This window comes from Muntiacus reevesi, chromosome 13 (assembly GCF_963930625.1).
Source record: "Muntiacus reevesi chromosome 13, mMunRee1.1, whole genome shotgun sequence".
In the NCBI taxonomy this organism is placed as follows: Eukaryota; Metazoa; Chordata; class Mammalia; order Artiodactyla; family Cervidae; genus Muntiacus; species Muntiacus reevesi.
This window is the reverse complement of record NC_089261.1, coordinates 4,311,907-4,331,241: the sequence shown is the minus strand read 5'-3', so window position 1 is coordinate 4,331,241 and position 19,335 is coordinate 4,311,907. Positions and strand designations below refer to the sequence as shown.

The following is a 19,335-nucleotide window of genomic DNA, read 5'->3' as shown; positions in this document are numbered from 1 at the left end:
CAGCTCCGAGTCCCGTTTCCCTGTCCCAGGCTGGGGTGGGCAGTTTCAGGGGCTCCTGCTGGGAGGGGTACCAGGTAGGCATCCCAGTCATGCCTGTCTACCTCGGGAACGGCCGAGGGCGTACAGACAGGCGTGGCTGGAGCAGATCAGCAGTCAGACCTCCCGCACCCACGTCCAGGGGCAGCGGGGAAAGTGTGGCTAGCCGCACTCTCCCCTTCCCCCGCCTCCAGGAAGGCCTGCGCTGCTCTGCCCTTCCTTCCCCTGTTCTTTGGCCTCCCTTTCCCCTCAGCTACAGACCTTTTCCCTTTTCCCTCCGCTGACTTAGCAGTGTGCCGCCGGGCGTGGAGGGATTAATCAGTGACAGGAAGCTGCCTCTTTTGGAGCAGTGACCGCTGTGGTCAGGAGAGCCTCTACCCGGCCAGCCCTAGGAGCCTGTCCCACTCCCTGCCTGCTGTCCACCCCCTGCTCCTGCCATGGGGCACCTCGGGGCCCTCCTCTTCCTGCTGGGAGGCCTGGGAGCACTCGCCCACATCTGCGGTGAGTAACTGGATCTAACCTGGAGAGAGGACCATCTTGTCCCAGCCCCTCATTATACAATGGGGGAAACCGAGGCTCAGATGTGTGTCGGGGGGTGACTTAGCCACCCCTCGGGGCTCCCATGGTGGTTTGGACTTCCCTGAAGCTCAACACATTTAGCACGCTGTGTTGAGATGAACCGTGTCTAACTTGCTACCAGACAAGATTGCTCCCATGACATCAGTCATTTGTTGATTTATTCATTCAGTACATGTTGACCAAACCTCGCTATGCCAGGTGTGGGACTAGGCTTTGGGGGAAAAACAGGGAGCGAGAAACGGGTCCCAGCCCTGCCCCAGCTAGATAGAGCTTCCCTTCTCGTGAAAGGGACAGTGGTCAAGAGGCGAGTCAGTGCTGGGCTTGGGGGCTGTGGCCAATGGAAGCCCCCCAGCCTGGAGGGAGAGAGCTGGGGGCCGCCAATTCAGGGAGAAAGGGTGGGATTTCCGAGGACCAGGAGGCAATGCAGGACTGAGACCCAAAGGAGGAAAAGGTGCTGGTGGCGGCGAGGAGAGGAGTGTGGGGGGTGGGCACCCCAGACAGAGGGAAAGTGAGCAGGTGGAGACCCGGGGTGTGAGTACGGCAAGGAGTTAGCTTTGCACTCCACATCCAGGGGCCTGCCTAGGCACACAGGCTCAGGGCTGCTGACGCCCTGGAGCCCCGCAGGAAACAGAGGCAGCAAGGGGGGCGCCCACCAGCAGGATCTCTGGTGACCCTTGGAGAAACCGAGAGGCAGGCTCAATCGTGTCCAGGTGACAGATGAAGCGGTCAAGGCTCAAAGGGACCAGGTGACCTGCCTGCCCAAGGCACCGTGCGTGGCTTTCCAGGACTTTGCTGGAACTCGGTCCTCAGAACTCCAGGTCAGGGTCTTCCCCGGGCACCAGGAGTCTCTGACCCCTCACGCTCTTGGCTCTTGGTTCCTGTCCAGACAGTCTCCAGGGGTGACCCAGGACCCTCCGTTGGGTGTGAGCCTTTCAACAATTCATCCACAGGCTTGACCCCTGAAGAGTGCTGAGCTGGGTTTGGGGGTACAGCCCGCTGCTGCCAGGCCATTTAGTCACCCCTGGTCTCATTCCCTCACTTGTGAAAGAGTTGAGGATGCTCGCCACCTTTCCCCCTGGAGTGACGCAAGCATTTCTGCTCTGCCAGCTTCAAGCCCCGTGTGGTTGTGAATATGACAAGGATGCCCGCACCAGCTCCTGCATGGAATTCCCATTGTCAGAGCCAGTCCTGTCTGGCAAAGCTGGGCGTCCCTGTGAACCCCAGACCCAGAGGGCAGCGTGCTCGCCCAGGCTCACTTTTATTACCCTGGGGGAATCTGCCTGGCTCCTTCCTGCTGAGACTGAATCGGGTTGACCTGCCGCTCTTTAGAGCACCAGCTCCTCTTCCTGTCTCTCTAATCCCGGAGCGGACTCACTCTATGGAGCTCGGAGCCCTGGGTGGGAGCAGGGGCTCCCTCTCCGGTTTGAAGAAGAGGGAGAGGAAGAGAGAACTGTGGAAGGACGGATAAGCAGAGAGACTGGCAGAGAAATGGAAAGAATGAGATAGATCCAGAGAGAGAGAGAGAGAAATTCCTATAGAAATGGAGGTGGACACACAGAAAGCCACAGAGAAAGCGAAAGGAAAAGAGACGCAGCCGCCCCTCAAGCTCCTTTGCCCCGTTCCCCGGGGGTTGGGGTGGGTGGCGGGGTAGCTGCCCAGGAGCTGGAATCCCCACTGCAATTAGGAGGAAAGAAAGTGAAAGTGAAGTCGCTCAGTCCGACTCTTTGCAACCCCATGGACTGTAGCCCGCCAGGCTCCTCTGTCCCTGGGATTCTCCAGGCGAGAATACTGGAGTGGGTTGCCATGTCCTTCTCCAGGGGATCTTCCTGACCCAGGGATGGAACCTGGGTCTCCCACGTTGCAGGCAGACGCTTCACCGTCTGAGCCACCATGAACCAATTAGGAGGAAGTAGCCGGGAAAAGTCCAAGGCCACCTGTCAGCCCAGGTCCCCTCCCTGAGGGAGGCCAGCCCCTGTCTGCTGGAGCTGGGAAATACCGAGGCTTCCGCTTCCCCCGGTGAATTCCGAAGCACACAGATAAATGGCTGCAGACGATGACAGTGGCTTTTCAGCAGCTTAGCTCACAATCTCAGGTCCTTCTCACCTAAACTCAGGTGGCAGGAAAGGCGTTATTCTGAGATCTGCCCCCAAGGAAGTTCACCAGACAGCCCTAGCCAGCCAGTGGGCAGCCTGCAGTGTTGCTGTTTTTTAATTTTTGTAATTGGAAAATAGTTGATGTACAACGTTGTGTTAATTTCTGCACAGCAAAGTTAATCAGTTATACGTATACCTATGTCCACTTTTTTAAAAGATTTTTCCCATATAGATCATTACAGAGTATTTTTTTTTTACTACAGAGTGTTGAGTAAAGTTCCCTGTGCTATACAGTAAGTCCTTATTTAGTTATCTGTTTTATAATTTCCCTGGTGGCTCAGACGGGAAAGCGTCTTCCTGCAAGGCAGGGGACCCAGGTTTGATCCTTGAGTCGGAAAGATCCCCTGGAGAAGGAAATGGCAACTCACTCCAGTACTTTTGCCTGGAAAATCCCATGGACGGAGGAGGGTGGTAGGCTACAGCCCATGGGGTTGCAAAGAGTCGGACACGACTGAGTGACTTCCGCTTTCTCTTCACTTTATATGTGTAGAGAGAGTAGCATGTACATGGACTTCCCTGGTGTCTTAGATGGTAAAGAATCTGCCTGCAAGGCACAAGACCTGGGTGAGATCCCTGGATCCAGAAGATCCCCTAGAGAAGGGAATGGCGACCCACTCCAGTCCTCTTGCCTGGAGAATCCCAGGGACAGAGGAGCCTGGCGGGCGACAGTCCATGGGGTCGCAGGGAGTCGGACACGACTGAGTGACTAAAATTTTCACTTTTTCAGTGTGTACATGTCAGTCCCGATCTTCCAGTTTATCCCTCTCTCCCCCTTTCCCCACGGTAACCGTAGTTGTGTTTTCTACATCCGTGAGTCTATTTATGTTTTAAAACTGGATCTAAAACTGGATCTGTAACCTGTTCCCATGTGGGCTGAAGTTTTTGTAAATGGGTGGAACATGCCCACAGCTTTGAACTTCTGTTTCCTCTTTTGTGCAAAGCTATGCTCCCAGCACCTACATCGCAGGCAGGGCTGGCGTGAAGACCAAGGCGGGTGGGGCGCGGTGCCTGGGGAACCACCCGTTGCTTGACCAGCCTCTGATGGGCAGAGTGGCTGCCTGGTACCCGCTTCGTCTGCCCTGGGCCCACCACCTCTTCCCGGGCCCACTCCAGCCACTCTTTCGGGATACCGGCCGCCTCTCGTTACAACCAGATTCCCCCATACGAGTCGGGTGTGTGGCTGGTGGCCATAAGGGTGGGGATGTTTATTCCCTGGAAAAAGACCTTGATAAGATGCTGCTGGTGGCTTGTCCCTGCCCCCTCACTTGGCCTCTTCTCTTCCCTAAGAGATAACCGAGGTGGACAGCACGCTGGTGGAGAGGCTGGGCCAGCGCCTCTTGCCCTGGATGGACCGGCTCTCCCCGGAGCAGCTGAACCCCAGTATCTACGTGGGCCTGCGCCTCTCGAGCCTGCAGGCTGGGGCCAAGGAGGCCCACTACCTGCACAGCCTCAAGCTTAGCTACCAGCAGAGCCTCCTGAGGTCCGGCTTGCTCTCTCCTCCTTTCTCCGGGGCTGTCCCTCATCCTAGGAGGCAGGAGACCTGTGCTCTGGTTTGGGCCTGTCGCTGCTTTGTTGGGTAGACCTTAGGGCAAGTTTCACCTCCTCTGGGCATGTCTCTGTCTGTGCAGTGGGGTTGGTCTGACCACATTGGAGATGCTAATCCAGGGCCCTTGTGCGGCCTCTGTACCGCCCTCTGCCTGACTAAGGCAGACATCACTAATCCATGGCCAAACACACTGTGCACTGCGGCAGCATCGGACTACCTGTGCTCCCTTTCCAGAGGTTATTGAGTGGGGGGGCTTGTCCTAGGTCCAGCATGGGGGTTTGAGTGAGGGGCGAAGGGTCAGGACCGTCAGAGACCATCTCCTGCTTGGACTCCCTCTTGGGAAGTGGATGCAGGGCGGGGAGAGGAAGGAAAGGGGGAGGATGTAGGGGTGAAGCTGACCACAAGGGTGGGGCAAACAGGTCACTTGGGCTCAAGAACTCTCAGAGTTTGTCCTTGAGTTCACCTTGCCCGCTTTATGAAATATGTGTGACGTACACCTCACAACTTGCATCGCTGACTGCATCTGCTTCTGGCAGGTCTCAGAAACTTTCCAGCCGCTAGGATATTTTTTTCCACTTTGTCGTATTGGCAGGGAGAGCACCCCAAGGCAGGCTTACCAGGAAGGCCCTTTCTCACGAACGTGTTGCTACCTGGCTTTGTCCTAGGCCCGCCTCCAGCAAGGACAGCAGTGACTCTGAGGCCAAGCCCTCCATGGGCCAGCTGGCCCTCTACCTGCTGGCTCTCCGGGCCAACTGCGAGTTCGTCGGAGGCCGCAAGGGGGACAGGCTGGTCTCCCAGCTGAAGCGGTTCCTGGAGGACGAGAAGGGGGCCATCGGTGAGGAGGCGCGGGCTGCCCGGGGCGGGGAGGGCACATCGGACAGCATCCTGGAACGTCCACATCAGAGCTTTGGGTTTTCTCCTCAGGCCTCTTTCCTGCGCTCCACTCTGCCTGTCTTGCTATTCATCAAGAAGGCTTGGGCCTGCTCCAGGAGGCATCCTGAATCAAGCCTTTCTTTCATCCCTCATGCATTCTGTTGGCAAGTCCTGCGGCTCAGCCACCAAGTTTGGTCTGACTATCCTCCTCTGGACAACTGCCCAGCCTCCTTACTCCTTGGCCTCCCTCTGCTTCCTCTCCTGCCTCCTGACTCAACCTGGCCCACACAGAGTGAGCATTTAAAGTATAAACCTAGGGACTGCCCCAGCAGCCCAACGGTTAAAACTCCACTTTCCAATAGAGGAGGCTCGGATTTGATCCCTGGATGAGGAACTAAGGTCTCACACACCACGAGGTGCAGCCAAAAAAAAAAAAAATTATTTTTTTAATAAAATATACATTTGATCCTGTTAGCGCTGCATAAACCCTGCAGGAGCTGCTCACTGCTGTGCTCACAGCCCTCAGGCCCAATCTGTCTGCCCGTTTCTTCTCTGCAGACCCTGCCCACCCACTCGTCCGCCCCTCCGTGGGCTCCGGTCACCCCGGGCATATCTCTCAGCTCACCTCACAAGCCAGGGTCTTGACAGATCCAGGGAACCCCCTATCTGGAAGATTTCCTTCTGCTTCTAGCTCATTCCTATATGTCTCCACCTCCCTCCCTCCCTCCCCTGGGTCACTGCCTCAGAGAATCCTGCCCCAACTCCCCAGCTATTCAGAGACCTCTGTTATTTGGCCCCTTGGACCTCGGTCCACAATTCAGTTATAGTCGTGGTCTCGTGAGCGTGGCAGCCAACCCTCTCAGCAGCTCAGAATTCACAGAGAGAATTCAGGTGGGAGAGCAACTACCCGGCCCTGAGGCAGAGGCGAGGTTGTGCCCACACGCCACCAGCAGAGGGCAGCACTCAGCATTTCCCCCTCCCCCGCAGACCCCACCGCAGTTCAGTTCAGTTCAGTCCAGTCCAGTTGCTCAGTCCGGTCCGACTCTCTGCGACCCCATGGACTGCAGCACTCCAGGCCTCCCTGTCCATCGCCAACTCCCAGAGTTTACTCAAACTCATGTCCACTGAGTCGATGATGCCATCCAACCATCTCATCCTCTGTCCTTCCCTTCTCCTCCTGCCTTCAGTCTTTCCCAGCATCAGGGTCTTTTCAAATGTCAGTTCTTCTGTCAGGTGGCCAAAGTATTGGAGTTTCAGCTTCAGCATCAGTCCTTCCAATGAATATTCAGGACTGATTTCCTTTAGGATGGACTGGTTGGATCTCCTTGCAGTCCAAAGGTCTTTGCCAACTCCACAGTTCAAAAGCATTAATTCTTCAGCGCTCAGCTTTCTTAATAGAAGCCACCACAACCCCCAGGGAAATCTGCTTTCCTATGGCTTCTAAGTAAAACTGCCACACCAGATTTCTACTTGGACACCCAAAAAGGTTAAAGTGGCTTGATAAACAACATGGGCTGATTTCTTACCTAAAGAAGCAGCAGTCGATCTCACCCAGACTTGTTATTCCCCTGCCTCTGGGGGTCCAGGGAGAAGGCAAACTTTTGTTCAGAAAACGAGAACAGCCAGCCGCATACCAACGTGTCGCTGCCCGGGCTGGGTTTGAGCGAGTCCTCAGCTATCTCTGGCTGCGCTGTGCGTGGCCTGTCATTGCTGTTCATACCTCCAGGCACAGCGCCTGACACTCAGCGGAGTCTCAGCAAGTATGAGTCAAGGGGGTGGAGAAAAAGAAGCGTCCCTGATAGCTCAGTTGATAAAGAATCCGCTTGCAATGCAGGAGACCCCGGTTTGATTCCTGGGTTGCGAAGATTCGTTGGAGGGAAAGGCTACCCCCTCTAGTACTCTGACCTGGAGAACTCCATGGGCGGTATGGCCTATGGGGTCGCAAAGAGTCAGCCACGACTGAGTGACTTTCACTTTCACCACCCAAAGGAGGGTGTCGGGAAGGGCAGGCAATGGGTCTGGTGCTGACGGGGGTTTGGTTGCTGGGGTGACGCTCCCACCCCATGGTTTTCCAGGGCACAACCACCAGGGCCACCCCCGCACCAGCTACTACCAGTACGGCCTGGGCATCCTGGCCCTGTGTGTCCACCAGAAGCGAGTCCATGACAGCGTGGTAGGCAAGCTCCTGTACGCCGTGGAACACGAGCGGCATCTCCTGCAGGACCGCGTCTCTGTGGGTGAGTGGGCCGCACCCCGAAGGCCAGGCTGGCGGCCCTGCAGCCCCGGCCCCAGGCTCGCCTGTCCTTGGGACCCCTCCTCTCGGGTCCACTAGGAGGCGGAACGGTGAGGGCTCATCGTGGTGCGGGGGCTGCGAGTCAGAGTCCCTCCCCCCGTCCTCCTCCACACTCTTACCGTAGGTCACCCCGGACAGGTCCACTGGCCTTTCTAGCTCAGCGTCTCTGCTAAAATAACCGCCCCCAGCAACATCTCAGTAAGAGATGTCTGTTTTTTAAAAATTAATTAATTTATTTTAATTGGAGGCTAATTCCTTTACAATATTGTAGTGGGTTTTGCCACACATTGACGTGAATCAGCCACGGGTGTTCATGGGTCCCCCATCCTGAACCCCCCTCCCACCTCCCCCCATCCCATCCCTCAGGGTTGTCCCAGTGCTCCGGCCCTGAGCGCCCCGTCTCATGTAAGCAGATGAGTTATAAGTAAAGGACACAGCATGGCGCCCGGCTTGGAGCAAGTGCCGGACACTCAGCTGTGATGTTCTCATCGAACAAGCTGGGCGGGGACTTCCCTGGCCGTCCAGTGGTTAAGACTCTGTGCTTCTAATGCAGAGCTTTGATCCCTGGCCAGGCAAGTAAGCTCTCACATGCCCTGAGGCTGGGGCCAAAAAAAAAAAAAAAACAACAAGCAAACCCAAAAATGAACCAGGAGGCCTGAGACCTGGATTCTGGATCTGCTTCCTTCCTGTGTGACCTGGGTCTCCAGGGCCCTCTCTTGTCCAGGTGCATCTTCCGCTAACAGGCGACAGAGCTAAGCAGGGAAGGACCTCGGGGCGGCTGGAGGGCTGTGGGAAGGGGGGCCATCGGGTCTGAGCAACATCTTAGAAAGCTTCTGCCAGCTAGGGGGGACAACTCAGCCCAGTCTGCCCAGTCTGCAGGATGGGAAACTGGGACGGTCAGTCACTGGACAGAGGTTAATGAGAGAAATTGGAGGAGGGACGGTCAAGAGGACTTTATTGTACACCACTCGTTTGCAAACCTGCCTGCACCTTAGAATCACCAGGGGCGTTTTTTTATTTGTTCATTTGTGGGTTTTTTGTTTTTGGGGGGTGGGGGGGCCCATACCACACAGCTTTTGGAATCTTAGTTCCCCCAACCACAAAATTAAAAGATGCTTGCTCCTTGGAAGAAAAGCTATGACAAACCTAGGCAGTGTATGAAAAAGCAAAGACATGACTTTGTCCCCTGCAGACACCATGGCCATGGCAGGCATGGCCTTCTCCTGTCTGGAACTGTCCAACCTCAACCCCAATCAGAGAAACCGGATCAACCTGGCCCTCAGGAGAGTGCAAGAGAACATTCTGAAGGCCCAGACCCCAGAGGGCTACTTCGGGAATGTCTACAGCACCCCTCTGGCTTTGCAGGTGGGGAAGAGCCTCCGGGGCCATGCTCCACCCTAGTGGCTGGAGGGAAGTGGACCAGCCAGGGGCTGGAAGACCCGGCCCCTCCCTGCTGGCTGACCCGCCTCCTCCTTCTCTTCCCCATTCCGTCCCCAGTTGCTGATGGGCTCCCTCAGGCCCACGGTGGAGCTGGGCACGGCCTGCCTCAAGGCCAAGGCGGCTCTGCAGGCCAGCCTACAACACAAGACCTTCCAGAACCCTCTCATGATCTCTCAGCTACTACCCGTCCTGAACCAGAAGAGCTATGTGGATCTCATCTCCCCAGACTGCCAGGCTCCAAGAGGTAGCCAGGCTTTTCACAGAAGCCCTGCTCTTTTCAGAGTCCAGAGTGCTAACCATTACACGATGGAACCAGCCCTGCTCTTTTCAATCTGCAATGAAGTTGCCCTGTCCCTGTGGTGGTGGGAGGGACTTGCTCCATCGTGATTTGCTGAGTCAGTGAGGGTTTGCAGGTGTGCGTGGGACACACCGGCAGCTAAGATGTAGTCACAGATTCTAGAAGCTCAGTATGGGCAGGGAGACCCCAAATGGTGAACTCTGGGCCTGCTGTGACTCTCCAGCCCCTTGTGTGATGCCCAGTACAGAAATGTTTGAATGAATGAATGAATGGATGGATGGATGGATAGATGAATAGATGGATGGATGGATGGATGGATGGATGGATGGATGGATGGATGGATAAATAGATGGATAGATGGATAAATAGATGATGGATGGATGGATGGATGGATGGATGGGGAGAGACAGTTTTTGGTTAGCTCCCATACCTCATAATGACTCCCTGAATTAGGAAGTTAGCTAACTGAATCAGGGCTTCATCTGGGGGTGGGACTGGGGTCAGTAGGTGGGTCTTGCCAGTGGAGAAGAGAAGGGCAAGGCAGAGTGGGGAGGGGGAGTCAAGGGCAAAGGCTCAGAGGCGTACAGTCTGGAACTGGGGGGAGGGTCTCACTGCAGCGTGGGGTCTGGTAGGATGAGCTGGAGTGGCAGGAAGGCAGGAGGATTAAAAGGAGGGGATCCCTCAGTGGTAACAGAGGACGACGTGAACAGATGTATGTTCTAGTTAAGAAGCCCCTGGGCTGCTGGGGGGGCAGGTAGGTGGGGGGGGGACACTGGAGCAGAGAAGCCAGTGAGGGGCCTGAGCTTGGGTGGTGGGGGATGTGGGAGCTGAGGGGCTGGGGGAGCCGGGAAAGCAGCTGGGTGGTGGTGGTGGTGGTATTGACCGGGAGGGGACCCAGTGGAAGGAGGAGGTCCCAATGGGCCGCAGTCTTCCTGGGAAGAAAGGAGGGCTAGGGCCTGGCCCCGTATCCTCAGAGCGGCTGCCCCTTCCCCTGTCCCCGGTATAGCCCTGTTGGAACCGGCTACAGAGATCCTGCCGCAGACCCAAGTCCCGGAGTTCATTGACGTCACGCTGAAGGTCTCCGGCATCTCCCCTTCATACAGACACTCTGTCTCTGTCCCTGCCGGCTCCTCCCTGGAAGATGTCCTGAAGAATGCCCAGGAGCATGGGAGATTCAGGTGAGACCTCCCCACCTCCCAGCCCTCACCTGACCCAAGCCGGCATCCCCCGAAACAGGCAGGCGATGGAGAGAGGGCTCCCTCAGGAGAGGCCCAGGCTTTCTTCCACCTGCTCCGCTCCCGACTCCCCTATGGTGTGATGGAAACAGGCATCAGGGTTGGGAGGGCAGGCTCCCAGGGCAGACCCTGGAATCCCAGCTCCACGCTCTCCAGCTGGGGACCAGGCCAGATGCCTTCCCTGCAGCTCATGAGGACGGCCTTGTGCCTCTCACCACCCCCACCCGCCAGGGCCCCTTCAGGAGCTAGGGCGTGAGGGCACAGACAGGATGTGGTATTAATACGTACTTTTTGTGCGCAGGGGCACGCACTTAGTAAGCGCTCAACACAGGTTAGCTTTCAGAAGGATGAGAATTTCTAGTCTCAAACGATCCTGGTCTGATCCCTTTGATGAAGGAGTCACCTGGCCACGCCTTCTGCAGGGCGCGGTGGGGCAATGGCCTTCCGCTTTCCTCTCACCCTGAGATGGACGGATCTGAGGATGAGCATTTCCAGAGCACGGCTCTGGGCCCCACCATGTCCGCACCTGAATAAGCTGGATGGGGTCCCCGGCAGGGATCCAGCCCAGAGGACCCATGCCTCCCAGCGGACCCCATGGCCTGCAGGGCGCTGATGGCAGCACCGCTGGGCCCCCACACACCGGGTGCCCTTGGCAGGCACTGCGTTCACCTAGCAGACGTGCATACTCAGTTGCTCAGTTGTGTCTGACTCTTTTGCAACCCCATGGACAGTAGCCCGCCAGACTCCTCTGTCCATGGGATTTCTCAGGCAAGAATACTGGAGTGGGTTGCCATTTCCTTCTCCAGGGGATCTTCCTAATGCAGAGATCTCCAGGGGAGATCTTCTCCAGGACATCTTCCTAATGCAGAGGTCAAACCTGCATCTCTTACATCTCCTGCAACTGGCAGGCAGATTCCTTATCACTGAGCCACCTGGGATTACCAAGGTTGTGTTTGGACATTGTCATCAAAATGGAAAAAAAAATCGAACTTTTGTTTTTGGTCACACCACGGTGTGTGGGATCTTAGTTTCCGTAGCAGAGTCGAACCCACACTCCCTTGCAGTATAAGCGCAGCATCTCAACCATGGACCACCAGGGAAATCCCAACTTGGTCAGTTTTATTCAGAACTCCAGGACCTCTGAGAAAATCTCAGGGATACCAATCTGAGAAATGATTCTCCTGGTGGTGGACGAGTTGCCTGAGCTGGGTTCAGGGGCCAGAAGGGAGGCATGTTTGAGGCATGTGAGTGCACGGCGGAGAAAGCTGGACTCTGGAAGGAGAGAGAGGAAGACAGACAGACGGCGAAAAAGAGACAGAAAGAGGGGAGAGAGCAATGGAGAGAGACAGGCCCACAATGCTCCGGGCAGCCACGTGGCCCCCGAGAACTGGGCACGGGCTGCCCCCTCAAACCTTCCCTTTGACCAGGTCGCCCTGAGGGCATCTCTGTTTCTTAAAACTATGAAAACCCTCCCTCTCCAAGACCAGTGCCACTGATAAGGAGAGAGGACGGCCACGGCATTTTAAGAGTCACTTCGGCAGCCGTGTCCAGTGCTCAGAGACAGGTGGTGTGGACAGTCTTGGTTGCAAAGGCCAGGAATCTAATCCAAGCCTCTCTGGTGGCGGGCAGCGTGGGGTGTGTAGACTCGGAGCGAAGACTGAGCAGCCCAGCCGAGAGAGTGGGGGTGCCCTGAGCCGCAGAGGCGCTTCGCTGCTGGCTCAGTGGTAGAGAACCCGCCTGCCAGTGCAGGAGACTCGGGTTCAATCTCCGGGTCGGGAAGATCCCCTGCAGGAGGAAATGGCAACCCACTGCGGTATTCCTGCCTGGGAAATGCCATGGAGAGAGGAGCCTTTTGAGTTACAGTCCGTGGAATCCCAAAAGAGCTGGACACGACTTGGCGACCTAACAGCTGAGCCACAGAAAACGCCGCCGGCGTCCCTGCCTCTGTGTCACCTGTTCTCCTTCTTCCTCCCGCCGGCCTCACTCTGGGCGTTGGCAGCTTCTGATTCTCACCCCGCTGCAAGGTCAGCCCCCAGAGTGGGAGGCGTCTGGGGGGCTGGAGAGGCGTGGAGGAAGGAGCCCTGGTGAGGTTGCCCAGGAAGGGCTTGGCTAGCGCTGCCCTGAAAGTGAGGGCAGGGTTCGCTTTGTGTGAGTGGTTCTACTTCTGCCCTTGGGTCGACGGGAGCAAAAGTCACCTTTTCTTTCTCTTTGTCTGTTCCTTTGGTAGGTATAGAACACAGGCCTCCCTATCAGGCCCCTTCCTGACCTCCGTGCTGGGGAAAAAGGCTGGGGAACGTGAGTTCTGGCAGGTTCTCCAAGCTCCTGACACCCCCTTGCAGCAAGGTGAGTCTGGTGGCCAGCCCCCTGCGGACGTGTCCCCCAGCCCAGTCCTGTCCCAGAACCCAGGCTTCATCAGCTCACCCCAGCTTTCCCCCAGAACCTTCCTGGGGCTCAGCCTCAGGTCACTGCTGTCGCTCAAGTTTGCATATAATACATTTAACTATATTCTTAAGAATTTTTGTGTATGTCACTGTGGCAATTCTGGGAAAGCAGACAGGCAAAAAAGAAGAAATTTAAAATTGCCCACAATCCACTAACCAGAGATTAACTTTTTTTTTCAACTTCTGGTGTATTTTTTTTCAGGTAATTTAAAAAATATGTACATTTGTTTTTTGATACAAATGAAGCCATCCTCTATAGCAGTGCTGTCCCATAGAAATAAAATGTGAGCCTCGTCACGTGCAATCCTAAATTCTGCAGTTGATGAAACTAACGTTTAATCCAGTACATCCAAAATATAATTCCAAGATGTAATCAATGCAAAATTATTGATGACATATATTGCATCTTTTTTTGGTACCTTTCAAGTGTTCAACAGACACATGTGGCTAATGGCTGGCATATTGGATGACACAACTCTATATACGGTTCTGCAGTTTATCTTTTTCATCCTTAACATATGGTAGCCATCTTTCTACGTGGGTACAAGTAGATCTTCGCCTTTCTTTGTAATAGCCACATAGAATATATCGTCCAGCAGGGTAGTTTGGGCTGTAAGTAACACTAATGTGACACAAACTAGCTTCCACGACGCAACTTTCACTGGCTCATCCCTTGGCTCCTGTGACCAGATTGCAGTGGGAGTAAGGATTTCAGCCCCAGCCCCACCTCCCCGTGACCCTCCTCCTCTCTGCTGGCTTCCTCCTCCAGAGAAGCTGCTCTGTGTCTTCCGGGGCTGCTCCCTTTAATGAGTCAGGAAACTGGTCTGTGAATTGCCCAGCACACATCTTCTGTCATCTTGAAGGCAAACTTGGGATACAGGCGCGTTCCTGGACCCATCCCTGTTGCTAGGAGATGCCCCTCTGCGCCCATCACTGGCTAGAGAGAAGGGACCATCGCAAGCCTGGCTTCGGCCAGTCAGGGCCCAGCCCCAGTTTGGAGTGGGATGGGTGGACCGCAGCTTATCAACTCCCACTGGGCCTTTAGCGGGTCTCCAGTTTTAACTCTTATGCCCCACGCTGTCATAGTATCCCTGAGCATCAGCCCCATCATTGGACAAACTGTTAAGGATCATCTGTCCCCGCTCCTGCTATCTGGGACTTCTAGTGGGCACTTGCCATGTGCCAGGGGATTGGACCAAGTGCTTTACAGAATGTGGGACTTCCTGAAGGAGCCCAGTAAAAAAACCATCTTTCTCCCTGCCTGGCTTCTGGACAAATTGAGAAATAAAACCAAGAGGCTACAGATGGAGAGACCAGATCTGGCCTCTATTACCGATAAAGGCTGGACGGAGGAGGTAGCCGAGGGGGAGAGCCTGATGGACTCAGCCATGAGGCAGACGTGGGTGGTGGTGTCTTCTACCTCCCCCACCCCGCCCCCCAGTCCAGCAAGAAGCCCACTCCCCTGGGGAAAAAAGGAGGGCCGGGTTGTTGATATCATTACTACCCTCGTTTTAGAAATGGGAGCACCAGTGCTCTGAGAGGTTACATAATCTGCCCAGAATCACACCGTTGTGAGTGCAGAGCTGGGGCTTGAATCCGGGAGTCGTGCTGGAGCCTGGACGGTGCCTCGTGAGTGAAGGCTGACTTCACTCGTGGTCCTGCTTCTCCCCAGATCTCCCCAAGCAGGTGCCTCTTCCGGATGTCCCCTCGGGGGGACCGTGAAGACAGTGACCCTGCCCATCATTGTCAGGGTCTCTGGTTCCTTTGGGCCCATGGTGGTTATTAGGGTGCCATCCCATGCCCTCACCCCCCTGGGGGGTTCCCCATTGCAAAGTGAGCCTGTGGGTCTCAGCGACCCTGAGGTCACACTGAGTTCGGAGTCTCCAGACTGGCTCTGCTCAGAACCTGGGTTTCCCACCACTGAGCCCTGAGCCCATTTTACAGGGCAGGGGTCTAGAAGGTGAGGTCGGGACGGGGTACACTCTGCCCTGTTAACCCCACCTCCCCCAACCTATTTCTGCAGGTATTGCTGACTATAGACCCAAGGATGGAGAGACCATCGAGCTGAGGCTGGTTGGCTGGTAGCCCCCTGGGCTCACCCACCCCGCTGCCTCCCACACTTCCTGGTCTCCCGCCCTCCCTCCAGACACCGCGGTAATGGGCACACGCCTGCTCCTGCTGCCTTCTCTTGCACACTTGTCCCTGGATCCCACAGCCACCAGCCCCGCGGGGGTCCTAAACCACTGCCCATCTGGAGCAGGGAGCTCAGCACCTCCCCCAGGAGGTCTGTCTGCCTGGGTCTGGTCCCACCTGGCCCCGCGGGGGTCCCGTGAAGGTTACTCACAGGCTGGAGGCTGTAAACGTCTTGGACTCCTCCCTGGCCATTGGCCTGGTGAGTACCGCTTGCTCTGGAATGGGGGTGCCTCGAGGACAGCCTTGCAGCCCTGACCCCAGCTCTCCACTCTATCATTGAGGCTGCTCCCCAGAGCCGGCTGCCTTGTAGCGGCTGGTGAGGGTCTCTGCAGAGCTCTCAGCCCACCTCCAAAATGATTAAAGAACTGATTGTGCATGTGGCCCAGCGTCCTGATGCCTTGAGCTCGGAATCTGCAGGTGCCGGGAGCAGAGGAGGGTGAGTGAGCGTCCTTCTGGGTCCTGGGGGACTGAGGCTGGCGGTGGTGATGCCAATGACTGTTTAGGGGTGTGTACCTGCTAGATGCTTTCTTGCACAACTCTGAGGTTGGATGTTTCTCTTTTTCTCTCTGCTTTCAGATGAGGATATCGGTGCTCAGAGAGGGAGAGTGACTTGCCCGAAGTGGCCCGGGGCTGGGGTGTGGGGTGTCCATTTAGGAGACAGACAGACCTGGGGAGGCCTCCAGGCTCTTCCACACAAACACCAAAAACCAGGATCCTCAAAGATTGTGTTGACTTAAAAAAAAAAAAAAAAAAAAGGTGTAACATGAGAGTAGGGAGTTAAATTTTATTTGGGGCAAAATGAAGACTATGGCCTGGGAGGCAGAATTTTAGATAGCTCTGAAAAACCGCCCCTATATATATATGATTTTAGTGAAGGAGGTATGTGCAGTCAAGAACACACTTTGGGAGAAGCTTCCTGCTCATCTCATGAAGGTTACCGCTAGCCACGAGGAGCAGATGGCTCCATTGATGATCTTAGTGCTTTTCTAGATACGAGAAGATGCAAGAATGAGGCTCGTAAAATCTCCTGAAAATATCTACCTGGTGGCCTCTTCTTCCAGTTTTTCCCAGAGCACAGAGTACCTCACTCTAGATCTCCACCTTGAAGTCCTTTCAGGGTGTGTTGAAGGTCAGCGCCTGCAGTGACTTAATCCCTGTAGAGGCAGAAGGCAAGTGACACTTTTTAGTTGGCAGTGAAAGGGATTACATGGCAGAGTCCAAATTCAACCAGAGGCCGGGGACCCCCGAGCTTTTCCTCAGAGGACGGTCAGGGCCTCAGCTGCCAGTGGGGTGGTGACTCTGCCTGTCAGCAGGAAGGGCTGGGTTCTAGGTTCCCCTCTGGAAAGTGGAGTTCAGGCCAGGAGGCACCCCGTCAGCCCCCTCTCACCAAGGTTAGGAAGAGGGCTGCCCTGGGAGGGGCCCTCTGACAGCACGTCAGGTTTTACCGTGACTCTCACGGAGTCGGCAACACCATAGATTACACACTTGCTTCTTCCTCCAGCATTTAGGGTCTGGGCAGGTGAGGGAAGCAGGCAATTTAAGAAGTGCTTTGAAGGGACTTCCCTGGTGGTCCAACAGTTAGGACTTCACCTTCCAATGCAGGGGATGCAGGTTTGATCCCATGTGCCTTGTAGTCGAAAAACCAAATCATGAAACAGAAGCAACATTTTAACAGATGCAATAAAGACTTTAAAGTAGTCCATATCAGAAAAAAGCCTTTAAAAACAGAAACTGCCTTGACATTGAGACGAACATCGAAGGATCTGAAAGCCAAATGGAAACAGGAGCTCCGTGTCTAAGGTCAAGTGTCCGCGCCCAGCCCCACAGAGTGCTGGCTCCCCTGTCCCGCCGTGATCGAGGCCAAGGGTGCTCCACAGCGGGATGCGGGACCAGCCCTGTGACCCCTTCACAGAAAGCTGAAGGCTCAGAGACGTCTGGGGCTTGCTTCAGGTCACACAGGGGTGTCAGTGCCAAGACCCTCACCCACTGACCCCAGCCCTTGCCCCTGCACCGCCTCGCTGCCCCCCCAACCCCAGGAAGCCAGGCCCCTCCCATGGGGGGTGCCGGCTGCGGCGGGTCCCAGGCCAGGCTATGGGCTGGGGGTTGATGTAAAGGACCCTCGGTGGTCCACGGTCTGGGTGTGGTCCTGCCTCCCGACACGACTGTCTTAGTGGGGTGTGTTTGGGTCTAAGAAGCAGGAAGCTCCTGAATCCCGCTCCAATCAAAGGTTGTTTCCTGAAAAGGCTCAGCCCACCAAGTGAGGGCCGCAGAGGTGGGGGCAGGGCGGTGGACGTTGGGAAGCTCGGCTCCTTGCCCCGCACCCACTCGGACCCTCTCCTCGGCCGCCCCCTCGGTCAGCTTCCTCTGAGCGCGGTCAGTTTGCCAGCCCCCTTTTATTTTCTCAGCCTGTGTCCCAAAGATTGGGGAAGGGTCCGACCGGCACAGCCGACCCCTGGGCACTGGGTCATGTGTCCAGTCTGGCTCCATCCGCAGGGACCCTGAGAGGGGGTGGGTGAGGACAGTCACGTCCACAGTAAGTATCCGATGGGGACTTCCCTGGCCATCCAGTGGTTCAGACTCTGCACTTGCACTGCATGGGGCATGGGTTCGATCCCTGGTCGAGGCCAAAAAGTGCAAAAAAGGAAAAGAACTGTCGTAAGTAGGTGCCCTCTCTGGGAATGGGGCCCAGGTTTGTGTCTGCCCCACGTTTAGAGCTGTGTGACTGCAGACAAGCCACGTCCCCTCGCGCCACCTGTTCCCCAGACCACAGCTGTGGGCAGGCGCCTCGGGTCAAGCCTGTGAGCCCACGGCAGATCACAGGCAGGAAGGCTGAGGCCCTGCAGTGAATGGCTGGGCCGGGGACGTGCAGAGACCTGTCCCACAGCCTCTGCAGCCCAGTTGCTGGAAATGGGTGCTCCTTCCCTCCTCGCCGAATCACCTGCTTCCTGCAGCAGCTGGGGTGGGGGTTAGGGGGTGGGGGTCAGGGGTGAGGGGTCAGGGGGTGAGGGGTTAGGGGGTGGGTGCCCTAAGGGCAGTACTCAGACCTGAGGGATCTGGGAGCCTGGGGGCGGGGCAGGCTCCTCAAGGCTGGTCTGGGTTTTGGGGGGGGCCAAGGAGTGTGAAGGAGCTCCTGCTGCGCTCTGTGAAGCTAGGCACCCCCCCTTATTCTTCCACAAGGGGAATATCCTGCAGAGAGCCTTGCTGCCTGCAGGTCAAGGCAGGCTGAAACCTAGGGCTCAGGAGCTGGACAGACCTGGTCTGAACCCACCCCCACCACGCCAGCAGCACGAGCCCCTCCCCCTTGCCCCCACTCCCACCCCGGGGTGTACCGCTCTCTCCCTCCCACCAAGGCCCACCCAGGCCTGGTCTTGGGCAATCCTCTTTCCTCATAGCTCACCTCTCACCAGGCAGGACAGGTCAAAGGTTTTGTGGAAGTCTTGGAGAGTGTTGACACTGCCTACCACTCCCCACTGCCTCAGCTCTGAGAAGATGGGGGTAGGGGTAATAACTTTCGAGTGCTTCCCTGATAGCTCAGTTGATAAAGAATCCACCTGCAATTCGGGAGACCCCAGTTTGATTCCTGGGTCAGGAAGATCTGCTGGAGAAGGGATAGGCTACCCACTCCAGCATTCTTGGGCTTCCCTTGTGGCTCAGCTGGTAAAGAATCCACCTGCAATGCGGGAGATCTGGGTTCCATCCCTGGGTTGGGAAGATCCCCTGGAGAAGGGAAAGGCTACCCACTCCAGTATTCTTTCCTGGAGAATCCCCATGGACAGAGGAGCCTGGCAGGCTACAGTCCATGGGGTTGCAAAGAGTCGGACACAACTGAGCAATTGGGTGAATGGATGGAATGAATTAAAAAGTACTGAAGTGAAAGCTTCACTGGTGGCTCAGAAGGTAAAGCATCTGCCCGCAATGTGGGAGACCTCGGTTCGATCCCTGAGTCGGGAAGATCCCGTGGAGAAGGAAATGGAAACCCACTCCAGTATTCTTGCCTGGAGAATCCCACAGATGGAGGAGCCTGGTAGGTTAGAGTCCACGGGGTCGCAAAGAATCAGACAAGACTGAGCGACTTCACTTCACTTCAAAGTGAAAGTTGCTCAGTCCTGTCCTTCTCCAGGGGATCTTCCCGACCCAGGGACCAAAACCGTGTCTCCTGCATTTAATTCATTGCTGTTTTGTTTGTTTTTAAATTAAAGGAAGCCTAATGGAAAACTGACAAAAATCTCAAAAATAGTCTAACTCATA

The 19,335-nt window shown here is 55.9% G+C and overlaps 1 protein-coding gene across 3 annotated transcripts; it reads left to right on the top strand.

Annotated features, from left to right (window-relative positions):
- Positions 1–16,948, top strand: TCN2 (transcobalamin 2). Of its 3 annotated transcripts, none has more exons than XM_065904134.1 (10): positions 1–74; positions 329–537; positions 4,056–4,248; positions 4,980–5,149; positions 7,263–7,424; positions 8,673–8,845; positions 8,978–9,164; positions 10,225–10,396; positions 12,681–12,796; positions 14,918–15,549. In XM_065904134.1, the coding sequence occupies exons 2-10, from the start codon at positions 474–476 to the stop codon at positions 14,977–14,979; spliced, it is 1,299 nt and encodes a 432-aa protein (XP_065760206.1). In that variant the 5' UTR covers positions 1–74; positions 329–473; the 3' UTR covers positions 14,980–15,549. The 3 variants fall into 3 exon arrangements, 2 of the variants coding, with proteins under 2 accessions (XP_065760206.1, XP_065760205.1); XR_010658818.1 differs by adding an exon at positions 15,664–16,948 and having other exon boundaries at positions 46–537; positions 14,918–15,523; XM_065904133.1 differs by having other exon boundaries at positions 60–74; positions 326–537.
- The last annotated feature ends 2,387 nt before the right edge of the window (positions 16,949–19,335 follow it).

What these genes read in the sequence shown, in the direction of transcription:
- TCN2 (XM_065904134.1), top strand. Translation starts at nt 474, where the DNA reads ATGGGGCACCTCGGGGCCCTCCTCTTCCTGCTGGGAGGCCTGGGAGCA. An exon ending in GCAGGACCGCGTCTCTGTGG is followed by an intron (nt 7,425 to 8,672) that starts GTGAGTGGGCCG and finishes TGTCCCCTGCAG; the next exon opens with ACACCATGGCCATGGCAGGC. An exon ending in TGACACCCCCTTGCAGCAAG is followed by an intron (nt 12,797 to 14,917) that starts GTGAGTCTGGTG and finishes CTATTTCTGCAG; the next exon opens with GTATTGCTGACTATAGACCC.